The 13224-nt window shown below is 36.5% G+C and overlaps 1 protein-coding gene across 1 annotated transcript in view; it reads left to right on the top strand.

Annotated features, from left to right (window-relative positions):
- The window catches only part of TTN (titin), a 311277-nt gene that overhangs the window by 231319 nt on the left and 66734 nt on the right, over positions 1-13224 (top strand). Inside the window, exons 252-270 of the mRNA XM_087950422.1 lie at positions 33-62; positions 214-343; positions 436-735; positions 837-1154; positions 2645-2941; positions 3034-3333; positions 4084-4398; positions 4510-4658; positions 5496-5646; positions 6387-6668; positions 6785-7087; positions 7177-7479; positions 7597-7878; positions 9363-9662; positions 9777-10079; positions 10185-10493; positions 10575-10856; positions 11127-11426; positions 12864-13157. Coding sequence (XP_087806548.1) covers positions 33-62; positions 214-343; positions 436-735; positions 837-1154; positions 2645-2941; positions 3034-3333; positions 4084-4398; positions 4510-4658; positions 5496-5646; positions 6387-6668; positions 6785-7087; positions 7177-7479; positions 7597-7878; positions 9363-9662; positions 9777-10079; positions 10185-10493; positions 10575-10856; positions 11127-11426; positions 12864-13157 — 4948 coding nt within the window. The remainder of the gene's footprint in view (positions 1-32; positions 63-213; positions 344-435; positions 736-836; positions 1155-2644; positions 2942-3033; positions 3334-4083; positions 4399-4509; positions 4659-5495; positions 5647-6386; positions 6669-6784; positions 7088-7176; positions 7480-7596; positions 7879-9362; positions 9663-9776; positions 10080-10184; positions 10494-10574; positions 10857-11126; positions 11427-12863; positions 13158-13224) is intronic.

Consider the following 13224-nt stretch of genomic DNA (forward strand, 5'->3'; position numbering starts at 1 on the left):
TTTAGATTTACTGTTTTCTCTTTTATTTAAAGGATGGACATAATATACCCGAAGATGCTACGGTAAGAAATAATGTTATATTTGAATTCACTGCATTTCATTTTTATTTCAATTTTAGTAAATTCATATATCACTATATTCACTATTATGAGTTAATCACTTTATTTTTTTAAATAATCTGTAAGTGAGTTCATTTTGATTTTGTCTACATAGGTGGAATCAACTGATACTACTTCAGTAATTACTATTCCTAAGTGTAACAGAGGTCATTCTGGAAAATATAGTATTACAGCTAAAAATAAAGCAGGACAGAAAACTGTAAATGTGAGGGTGAATGTTCTCGGTAGGTTTATTGAATCTTCATTTTGCACCAGTTCTTCAGTACTGCGGGTTAAAATAAAGCTTAATAATTCCCTGGTGTTTTCTCATTAATAGATGTTCCTGGGCCACCAAAAGACCTGAAAGTAAGTGATATAACAAGATGCAATTGTAAACTTTCATGGAAAATGCCAGACAATGATGGTGGAGACAGAATCAGAAATTATATTATAGAGAAGAGAACTGTTGAAGGGAAAGCCTGGACCAAAGTGAATGCAAACTGTGCTGGAACATCCTTAATTATACCTGATCTCATAGCTGGGCAACAATATTTCTTCCGCGTACGTGCAGAAAACCGCTTTGGTGTTGGCCCACCAGCAGATACAATTCAGAGAACCACAGCAAGGGATCCCATCCGTGAGTTAAATCAAAGCGAAAAACTTGCTTTTATTAGCATAATGTAATGTTTACCAATGCTTATTCTGTTCTGCTTGTTTCTTTTTCTTTTTTTTTTAAAGAACCTCCTGATCCACCGATCAAACTTAAGATTGGTGTCGTCACCAAGAACTCTGCCAACTTAACTTGGAAACCTCCAAAGAATGATGGTGGTGCACCTGTGACACATTACAATATTGAGTGCCTTCGTTGGGATCGGACAGGTCAAGGCAAGGAAGCCTGGCGCCAGTGCAATAAACGTGATGTGGAAGAAACAAAGTTTACAGTTGAGGACCTTAATGAAGGTGATGAATATGAATTCAGAGTGAAAGCAGTAAACGAAGCAGGTCCTAGCAGACCATCAGCTACAGTTGGACCTATTGTTATCAAAGATCAGACATGTAAGTATCATCATCATCGTTTATTTCAGCCATTGATCAACAAAATTTATAGCAAAAGCAATAACACTTAGACTTATATACCATTTCACAGTGCTTTATAGCCCTCTCTAAGCAGTTTACAGAGTTAGCGTGTTGCACCCAACAATCTGGGTTCTCATTTTAGCAACCTCGGAAGGATGGCAGGCTAAGTCAACCTGAGTCAGTGGGAACCCTGAGTCGGTGGGAATCAAACTGATGGCAGGTGGCAGAACTAGCCTGCAATACTGCATTCTAGTCACTGCACCACCATGGCTTTATTCAAAGCTAAAATTAAAGCTATCCCATTGTGCCGATAGGTTACTTATTGTAAAAATAACCAAAATTTGAGGTGCTAGTACAAATATAAAGACATACTACCAATACTATTAAATTTAGAAATATAAATAGGATTACAAAATCAACTATGAATGCAGTGCTATATAAATCTGTGTAATTTGTATGCTGCTATATAAAGTATAATTGAAAATGACCAAGTACTCATAGTATGAATGTCTAACACAGAATCATAAAATCACAAAAATTTAAAGGTATGTGTTGAGGTAATTCCCCGTTAGGACAATGAGTGCACACAGGGAGACGTAGTGAGAGTAATGTTGAATAACACACAACCAGCACACAGATACACTGAATAGTAAAATGTAGGGTTTTACTTCCATTAAACGGTTAAGCAAAGTCCAACAAACAGTCCAAGTCATACACAGTTAAAGCAACCAGTTTTCAGCCCAGGGGTAATCCAAATAACAAAGTCCAGTATCATAAACAGTTCAGCAAATAGACTCACAGCAATCCAAGAAGAATGACGATCAGCAACAGTCAATAGGAAAAATGCAGGAACCAAAAACAGCAAACATCAGAACATCTAGTAACAAGCAACTCACAGCAACAACAGAACAGCACAACCCAGGTTTCTGGCTCCATCTTATGGCCGTTTGAGGAACCACACCCAATTACAATTTTAGCATTCCCTTAAAGAGATAGTATTAAATGTCTATCCTGCTTTATATATTTCCAACCCAACTGTTAGGTGACTATCAATTCCTAACATTATTTCAAAACTGAATATTAATGAAGTGAAACCATGATCCAAAAATGTACATAGCATATAAAAAGAGATGGCAGTGAATCTAAAGAAAACATAAAATACTTCTCCCTCCCCCTCCAAAAAACAACTATGGACCTTGTTTCAATTGTTCTAGTAGCTCCAGTGACAAAGATATATATAATGGTTAATGGGTGTAACAAAATTTATATAATAAAATTAACTTGTTAGTGACAGTTACTGACCATTTGTAGGCAAAGCTTACAAATCATATAACAATATTTTGCTACTTGTTAGAAAATAAAGTATTGAGAAGCAATTAGACTTTTTCACTTCAATATTCAAGTAAAAATATGTTTACCTCCATATCCTTTGTATTGATAGAATAATTTTTGCTTGGCTTTGTTTATAGGTCCTCCATCAATTGAACTCAATGAGTTTATGGAGGCAGAAGAAGGAACAGATATTAACATTGTAGCTAAAGTGAAGGGTGTACCTTTCCCTGCACTGACTTGGGCCAAAGCTCATCCAAAGACACCAGGTGACAAACTACCAGTGATATACGATCAACACGTCAATAAAGTTGTGGGTGAAGACTCTTGCACATTGGTAATACAACAGTCTCGCAGAAAGGATACAGGCTTGTACACCATAACTGCTGTCAATAATTTTGGAACAGATGCAAAGGAGATGAGACTAAATGTTCTAGGTAAATAATAATCACTTTTAATTTTGACAATCTAATTACTGTTTATTACTTAATGTTACAATTTGCTTCACTTTATCAAATATATTTTTCAGGTCGCCCTGGACCACCAGAAGGACCCATTAAATTTGAATCTATTTCAGCTGATCAGATGACATTATCTTGGCTACCTCCAAAAGATGATGGTGGCTCTAAAATAACAAACTATGTCATTGAAAAAAGGGAAGCAAATAGAAGGACATGGATCAACGTTACCAATGAACCTAAGGAATGCATTTTCACAGTTCCCAAGCTGGTTGAAGGTCATCAATATATCTTCCGCATTATGGCACAGAATAAATATGGCATTGGAGAACCTCTTGATAGTGAACCTGAAACAGCAAGAAATCTTTTCAGTAAGTACAGATTTTGTTTCAAACAGATTTATCTAGAAAACATAACTGAAGAGGAATCAGGTTTAATCATTATGATCATCACAAACCAGAGTTGTATCAAACACTACAAACCAAGAGTTATTTCAAATGTATTTATAATGATTATTTAAAGTCTTCAAAATATTTTTTCTTTACATAACTTTTATAGTGTCTTAAAATGCACCTTAATTTTATATCATCTCTCAGTTTTGAATTGTCTTGAACTGTATAATTTTATTTTATTTATTGTACATATTCTATTCTACATAAAAATATATATTTTTAATTTATTGTACGTATTCTATTCTGGATAACCTCTTTTTAATTTTTATCACTAAAAACATATTAAAATTTCTGAATTAGAGTCCAAATACTTTATTATGCATCATTAAGTACAGTGTTGGAACAAAGAAAATCCAATTTGCTCCAACATTAAGAACCAACCATGCTGCTCTTGGGATCTGTTAAATCACATGTGAAATGATGGTGGTTGGCAGAGAATGCAGTAATTATATTGACCCCATAGCTTTAAAAAGCTAGTTTTAAAAATTATGCTCCCCCAATTGCTGATAAAGTTTCCGTAAGTGGAAGAATTTGGGAGATGTGAGTTATAGCTACATATCCCAGTCCTTCTTATTTCGCACAGTTCCAAATAAAAGCTGCAAAATATTATGCAAAAAATGAGCAGTAGTACTTTGTTTTACAATCTCTGTATCTTTTTTTTTTTCCTAGCTGTTCCTGGAATTTGTGACAAACCGACAGTAAGCAGCGTCACACATGACTCCATGACTGTCAACTGGGAGGAGCCAGAATATGATGGAGGCTCTCCCGTGACAGGTTACTGGCTAGAACGCAAAGAAACCACTGGAAAGAGATGGACAAGAGTTAACCGTGATCCTATTAAGCCTATGACTCTTGGTGTTTCTTACAAAGTACCTGGTCTCATTGAAGGTTCAGATTATCAGTTCCGTGTATATGCTATCAATGCTGCTGGTGTTGGTCCACCAAGCATGCCTTCTGATCCAGTCACTGCAAGGGACCCAATTGGTAAATTGCTTCAATTGCTTTTTGTTTCGTATGAAAAGAAGGAAAGAGATGTCTTATCAAACAGCAGGCAGTAGATGCTTATTATAAATAAATATTCTTAATGTTTTTCAGCTCCACCTGGCCCTCCAATTCCAAAGGTCACTGACTGGACCAAATCATCAGTTGATCTTGAATGGGCTCCACCATTAAAAGATGGTGGCTCTAAAGTTACTGGTTACCTTGTTGAATTCAAAGAGGAGGGGAAGGAAGAATGGGAAAAGGTAAGTTACAAGATGCCATGAAAATTTATTTCTGACACCTTATGGTAGGGCTTGTTCATTGGACATATTCAGGAAGTAATGATGAATACTGAGCTCCATCCACCAAGAAGTCACTGCTTCATCAGTCTAGCCTCATAATAGTAGGATTACAGTAGGAAGCTTTTACAGAAACATGAATGGTTGGAGCAAGAATAAGGAATGGAGCAAGAATAAGGAAGAAATGCAATAGAAAAGGTGAAAGGCATTTATATCTGACAAGGCCAGTTAACCTGAAAAGTACTATAAAGAAATAGAAGAGAGGAAGGCAGTGCTGCCAGACAAACTGCCTGTTCCATCAGCTGCAATACAGGGCATTTGTGTACCAAAATATTGATCAAACTAATTATCTGAGAAAGGGCTAGAAGTTAGAAAAATAAATCTCTAATTTTAGAATTACCACCTGTGACTAGCATCTCTTTTAAAATGTCATTTTATGTACAAATCATCTTAATGTCTAGAATAAGACCGTATTAAAAAAAATAATGGCATATGCTTTTAGTGCAATAACACATACATACTTAGCTTTCTTTGTGAATTAGGGACACTTGTGGAGAAACTATGACTGTACACAATTTATCTCAGAATTTGATTTAGAAAGATTACCCACATATTGTGTGCTTGGAGCTAAAGATGGTTCTTTCATCTTTTATTCATTATTAATGATTTTTTCCTGATTCAGAACTTTACAGTCAATTGGTATACAAGAAACATGCATGCCAATATTAAAGCCCCCCATATTCTGTTCTAGTTGTTCTGCAGGAAATGTCTTGGGGTGACTCTGTTACTTTTCATTTTCAGGCAAAAGATAAAGAAATAAGAGGAACCAAGTTTGTTCTGGCAGGATTAAAAGAAGGATGCTTCTACAGATTTAGAGTCAGAGCAATCAATGCTGCTGGTATTGGAGAGCCTGGAGAAGTTACTGACATTATTGAAATGAAGGACAGAATAGGTATTTCTTAGGGGAAAATATTATCTTTTTTTTCTTAAAAGGGAAAAATATTGAAAATCTATCATTTACCTTATATGAAAGCTTAATGAATTGGAAAGAATATGACTGAATAGAGGGAGGCTATGTTGCTGAAAAAGGTAAATGCCTTGAAAGATTAAGTGAAACATCCATTGCTTGGGGAAGGCCTGTTTTCCTGATAAATTTAATTTTGAACTTATTCTTTTTATCTAATTACATCACTCCACAGTTGCCATTCGGTTTTATCATCCCCCCCCCCCCATACACACCTTTTTCGTACCTTCTGGTCTCACCACATCTCCCAATACCTATTTTTTTTCCCTTCTCAGTCTTCTTTGAATTATTGTTGGAAGAAAGTTGTGTGTTTTAATGGCTAGTGTATTTCAGTGTATGAGGGTGGTTTGTGAGGGAATTGTTAATTAATTTCAATTAATTATTACTCATTCATTCATTCTTTCGGACATGCCCTTTATTAGAATGATACTTCTTCTGACATGTGCGCACATACAAATACACACAGAGAGCTATACATACATATGCACATATGTAATGTATCATATACACATATTTAGTGTCTTCAGAATTGGTTTTATTTGTTGAAAAGGAGAGGAAATTAGGCATTGTACACGATTTTTGTATCTGATTATACATTTTTTCCTATCTACTCCAATTTCTTTTTTGAACAGTATGGCATATATAAAATGCATTCTTTGTTTCTACAGTGCCTCCTGATCTCCAGCTGGATGCCCACGTAAAAGACAGAATTGTTGTTCATGCTGGTGGGGTCATCCGCATTATAGCTTATGTCTCAGGAAAGCCAACGCCAACCATTACTTGGAGCAGGGATGAAAGACCTCTGCCGGAAGAAGCTAAGATTGAGGAAACTGCTATCAGTTCTTCTATGGTCATAAAGAACTGCAAAAGAAGTCACCAGGGTATCTACACGCTCCTTGCTAAAAATGCAGGTGGAGAAAGAAAGAAGACTATTATCGTTGATGTGCTAGGTAAGCTGCAAAAAACTGAATATCTTCATCTCACTATTCTTGAGGATCTTAGTTCTTGGCGGCAAATGTTCATCCTGATGACATTTTTCTTTTCTTTTTTTCTTTTTCATTAACAGATGTACCTGGCCCAGTTGGAGTTCCATTCCTTACGGAAAATCTAACCAATGACTCTTGCAAACTTACATGGTTTTCTCCAGAAGACGACGGAGGTTCAGCTATTACCAACTATGTTATTGAAAAGCGTGAAGCTGATCACAGAGCTTGGACACCCGTCACTTATACTGTCACCAGACAAAATGCCACCGTGCAGGGACTGATTGAGGGCAAATCATACTTCTTCCGCATTGCACCGGAGAATATTATTGGCATGGGCCCCTTTGTAGAGACGAAAAAAGAGCTCCTAATCAGAGATCCGATCAGTATGTATTTTAAACTTTTATCAGCGGAGATTATAATAAAAATGGTTTTAGGAATATGTGTTTAATCTGCTGTATTTGTTTATTTCTAGCCGTGCCAGAGAGGCCTGAGGATCTTGAAGTAAAAGCAGTAACTAAGGAGTCTGTTACACTGACTTGGAACCCACCCAAGTATAATGGTGGCTCTGATATAACCATGTATGTTTTGGAAAGCCGACTCATTGGAAAGGATAAGTTTACTAGAATTACCAAAGAGAAAATGCTTGATCGGAAATACACCGTGGAAGGACTGAAAGAAGGCGACACTTATGAGTATCGCGTGAGCGCTTGCAATATTGTGGGACAAGGCAAACCTTCATTTTGCACAAAACCCATCACTTGCAAGGATGAAATTGGTGAGCTTGATCTCTGGAAGCTACTCTACTAACATGCATTGGTTGATTTACTTTATTTATTTATTTATTTATTTTAATGCTGATTTTTCTTTTCTATTTCTTAAACAATATTTTTAGCTCCTCCTCAGCTTGAGCTTGATATCAGAGAAAAGCTGACAGTCCGCGTAGGAGAAGCATTCAGTCTCACTGGCCGATATTCAGGCAAGCCAACACCAAAGATTACTTGGTATAAAGATGACATCACAGTGAAAGAAGACAAACGAACTATGATCCAGACTACTCCAGCTACAATTTGCTTGGGTGTATTAAAATCTGTCCGTGAAGATTCAGGCAGATATAGTGTTGTTGTAGAAAACAGTTCAGGATCAAGAAAAGGATTCTGTAAAGTTACTGTTGTTGGTAAGTCTTGTTCTGGGACTCCGTTTCCAATATTTGCTTGGAAGATCTGTCTGAGAGTTGATTAAGTATAGTTAAAAAAGCATATGAATTGTTAATATGTTCTTTGAATTATAACTGAATTATAACATAGATTGGGAATATAAATTCCTGCTGATTTGAAAGATGAACTGACCATAAGGTACTTCTGCCAATTGCTTCTTTTCAGAGCATCATCTATGTTAAAAAGAGTCCCATTTTGGTGAGATGGGTAGTTATATGCTGAATGAATGAATGAATGAATGAATGAATGAATGAACAGTGCCTGACCTCAAAGGATGTGTGACCACGGCAGAGGATGCAGTAAAATACAGAACAAGGAAATCTGCTACTCTAACAATGTTGTCCTAATGAATTTCAACCAAATTAGAATTTGAATATTTTGGGTCTTTTTACTATAACTAACAGTGAGCTGCAGAAAGTTAAAAGCAGTATGTAAGAGGATGCTCATTCCAAATGGTATAGGGGCTACTTTAGAAACCAAGATGAATTACATTAACAAGATGGGAAAGTTTGTCGAATACTTCTCAGTTATCTGATAACTAAGTTATACACTAATTTATAGACTAAAATTAAAATATGTAAGAATAAGATACTTGTGAAAAGAACTCTATCTCTGATTTTTTTCCTGGATTGGAAAGATTGAAGGAGCTAATTATACCAAGTACAGAGAAATAGAACTACCTTATTTCAACAAAAAGTCATTCCAGTGTTTTGCAGTGAGGCCATATGGTCTTTGGAGTAGAAATGTAGTACACCACCTGGCAGAGTAGTAAGAAGATTCCCAAATGAGCAGGAAAAGACAGATTTTGAAATAGGTTTTTATATCTAGAATATACAGATCAGAAAGTACTTACATTTTAGAATTAATTTCTTGTCCATGCCTCTTTATCAGTTATTTTTTTAGTGCACCCTTCCCCAATGGCTGCCCTCTAGGCTCTGCAAGCAAGACTTAAGCAATGTAGTGTTTACTTTTTCTAAATATTCTATCTTATTAATCCAGGAGGTTACATATCTCAGCTCTAGTTCCTAAGGGATCGACTCTGGTTTTGTTAAAGTAGCAAAATACAGGTGATGTATAGATAACTTTACCCTGTTAAGAATAAATCAGGATTGGTAAGTTGAGAAAAGAATTACACATTTCATTTGCTAACAGAAAGCAAATTGACAATATATTTAACTTTATCAACTGTCACATACAGTGGTGGGATTCAGCCAGTTCGTACCAGTTTGGGAGAATCGGTTAACTTTCTGAGCAGTTTGGTGAACTGATTGTTGGAAGAAATCATTAGGGCAGAGAACTGGTTGTTAAATTATTTGAATCCCACCACTGGTCACATATGTCAGAAATTAGCACTGTGTACCTTCTTTGGGCATTGTCAAATCTGTGCATTTTTATTTGAATTATTTGTGTGTGTTTACATTTATGTTTGTATGCTTTTCAACAGACCGCCCTACACCTCCAGTGGGCCCTGTCATTTTTGATGAAGTACATAAAGACCACTTTGTTATTTCCTGGAAACCTCCTTTGGATGATGGTGGCAGTCCAGTTACAAATTATATTATTGAGAAGAAAGATGCTCACAGAGATCTCTGGATGCCAGTTACATCAGCAAGCGTCAAAACAACATGCAAAGTTCCTAAATTACTGGAAGGAAGAGACTATGTTGTCCGGATTTACGCTGAAAATCTGTATGGCATAAGTGATCCACTGATATCTGATGAAATGAAGGCCAAGGATCGTTTTAGTACGTCATCTATTTTTGAATATTTTAATTACTTACCTGCCACAGTCTTACGCCATAGTTCATATACCTATTGTTCCATAAATGAGTTTAAAAAATAACATGGTTTTTTTCCAGGTGTTCCTGATGCACCAGAGCAGCCAATCGTTAAGAATGTCACCAAAGATTCTGCATTAGTTACCTGGAACAGACCACGTGATGGAGGAAAACCAATAACCAAGTATATCCTTGAAAAGAAGGAAACCATGTCTAAACGGTGGACGAAAGTTACACAAGAGCCTATTTATCCAGATACCCAGTTTAGGGTACCTGATCTCCTTGAAGGCTGTGAATATGAATTCCGGGTCGCAGCAGAAAATGAAATTGGTATTGGTGAACCAAGCCCCCCATCAAAACCAATCTTTGCAAAAGATCCAATTGGTATGTTTATAAAACACTTTCTTACCTGCTCTTTTCTGAATCAGTATTTTCAGACAAATATTTTCTTTTCTCATGGCTGCTCTTTGCTTTCTTTTTTTTTAACAGCTAAGCCAAGTCCTCCGATTAATCCAGAAGCAGTGGATAAAACTAAAAGTTCAGTGGATTTGTCCTGGCAACCACCACGCCATGATGGAGGAGGGAAGATTATAGGCTACCTTGTTGAATTCCAAAAGGTTGGAGACGAAGAATGGAAGAAAGCCAATTTTACTGCTGATTCTTGCCCCGATACAAAATATAGTGTAACTGGCCTCACCGAAGGTACTAAATATAAGTTCAGAGTCATGGCAGTTAATGCAGCAGGTGAATCAGAGCCAGCCTATGTCCGTGATCCAGTGGAAGTCAAAGACAGACTTGGTAAGCAAAACATTAAATTTTATTCATTTTAAATGAATACATGACATGGATGCTTTCTGAATATAAAAACTTTTTTTTCAGAACCTCCAGAGTTAATCTTGGATGCTAATATGGCACGGGAACAGCATATTAAAGTTGGAACTACACTGAGACTCAGTGCTGTAATTAAAGGAATTCCATTCCCAAAAGTGACTTGGAAGAAAGAAGATAAGGAAGTTTCTACAAAAGCAGATATTGAAGTTACAGGCGTTGGTAGCAAACTGGAAATACGCAATGCTGCCCATGAAGATGGAGGAATTTACTCCCTGACGGTGGAGAATCCTCTTGGATCAAAGACCGTTTCAGTAAAAGTCGTCGTGCTAGGTGATTGTGCTAATATGATTTTCAATTGTCACTTGGAAATAAGAAAAGGAGCAGGGGCAAGTAGTGAAAGAGCAGAGAATATTGACCTGTTCCATCTCATTTTCATATCCCTTTGCAAATTTGGAGATGAAAAGTTCACAGGGCTATTTATTTACATCTGTTAGTCTAGGTGGCCTTTTTTTTTTAATTTAAAAGAGTAATGACAAGTATTATTTGAATCTATCAAACAAATTTCAATGAATCATTGTTGCTTATTGATATTTTTTCCAGATAAGCCTGGGCCTCCTAGGGATCTTCAAGTGAGTGAAGTTAGAAAAGATTCTTGTTACCTAACCTGGAAGGAACCTGAGGACAATGGTGGCTCTGTCATTACCAACTATGTTGTGGAAAGGAAGGATGTTGCTGCTGCTCAGTGGTTAGCAATATCCTCCTCTTCTAAGAAGCTCAGTCTGTTGGCTAAATACCTTATGGAAGGCACTCAATATCTCTTCCGTGTGGCTGCTGAGAATCAATATGGACGAGGACCTTTTGTTGAAACGCACAAGCCAATTAAGGCTATGGATCCACTTCGTAAGCCTATTTCAGTTGTTGTTGTTATTATTATTGTTGTTGTTGTTAATCTTTGGTTAGATTCACAGCCTTTGGGGCTGGTTGGTAGCTCAACAGCTCAAGTCCTAACCAAAGACCTAGGAACTGTTAAGGTAGCGTCAGAGGATATAAGCTGTTCCAAGTAGGGTGGTTTTTTGTAGAATCAGGATATTCAAGTCTGATAAGTTCAGAATTTCCAAATAGCAAGGTAGCCCTTTAGGTATTGCTCCAAGAGCTCCAATCACAATTGGGGTAACACATGATTTCTTTTTCCAAAGTCGCTCAACTTCAATTTGTAAGTCCCGGTACTCTGTGATTTTTTTCTTGCTGTGTGTCTTCAATTCCTGCATCACCAGGTGTTGCAATGTCAATGAACCAAACCTTTTTCTTTTCAACGATTGTTATGTGAGGTGTGTTGTGGGCCAAGTGCCTGTCAGTCTGAATTCTGAAGTCCCACAAGATCTTGACTTTTTCATTCTCCAGAACATCATCATCATCATCATCATTATTATTATTATTATTATTATTATTATTATTATTATTATTATTATTATTATTATTATTATTATTATTTCATACAAAATGCTGGTTATGGAATAATATTAATGCTTAGTATGTAATATGCATCTTCATATTAGCACAGACCTATGGAGTAGCTGGACTCACTAAGTCTAATCCCCTTGCAGGAGTCCAGATAAAAGCACATGACTATCCATACTCTGCTATAACACATCTAGTAAAAAAGAGAGGTCACTACATTCCTAGATAATTGGGTCCAGCCGAACATCTCTTACCATCAAAGGTTTTTCCAACATTCTGCCAAAATATAATTTCCCGCAATTTAAGAGCCTTGATCTATATCCTGCATTCTGGTATGATAGAGAACAGGATTTGACCTTCTTCTAAGTCAGGCCTGTCAAACTCCCAGCCCATGGACAGATGTGTCACATGCTAGCCACGCCCACACCCAATTTAGCAAAAGGAGGGGAAAGTCCCGATACGTCACGTGACAACGTGAGTTTGACACTCCTGTTCTAAGTTACCAACCTTTTGCTATTTGACAATCACATTTCTCCTCAGACAAACTTCTTAATGATAAATATGCCCAGTTTTTTAAAATTTCTCATAAAGCTTATTTTTAATTCCATAAAAATCTCCTCATAAAGCTTTATTTTTATTTATTTATTTATTTTGCCTTTCTTTCCATCTATTCCAGTTTCTCAAGTGCTTTCCTAAAGTGTTATGTCCTGAACTGGACATGGCACTTGAAATATAATCTGACCAATGTAGAATGTAGTAGATTTAGAAAATGCACCTTTACAGATGAGCTATCAATTGTCATGTTTAACAGACATTACATGCATGTTTTTATATATTTAAAAGTAGAAATATGATTTTACTGTATTCTTGTGTTATAAGATCCACCTGGACCACCGAAGAACTTACATCATGTAGATGTTGACAAGACAGAAGTCTCTCTTGCTTGGAATTGGCCTGATCGTGATGGTGGTGCTGAAATAACCGGATTTTTGGTGGAATACCAAGAAGAAGGAACAGAAGACTGGACGAAATTCAAGACAGTCCCTGTTCCAGAATGTGTTGTTACAGGCTTACAACAAGGAAAGATATACAAATTCCGTGTGAAAGCCCAAAATATTGTGGGTCTTAGTCTTCCAGACACAACTGTACCCATTGAGTGCCAAGAAAAGATAGGTAATTTCTAGTGTTATAGATGTGATACATCCTATCAGTAATTGTTGCCTATTTTAATTACTAAGAT

This window comes from Notechis scutatus, chromosome 1, assembly GCF_049901735.1.
Source record: "Notechis scutatus isolate UNSWTSFEM ecotype Mainland chromosome 1, rNotScu1.2, whole genome shotgun sequence".
Taxonomy (NCBI): Eukaryota; Metazoa; Chordata; class Lepidosauria; order Squamata; family Elapidae; genus Notechis; species Notechis scutatus.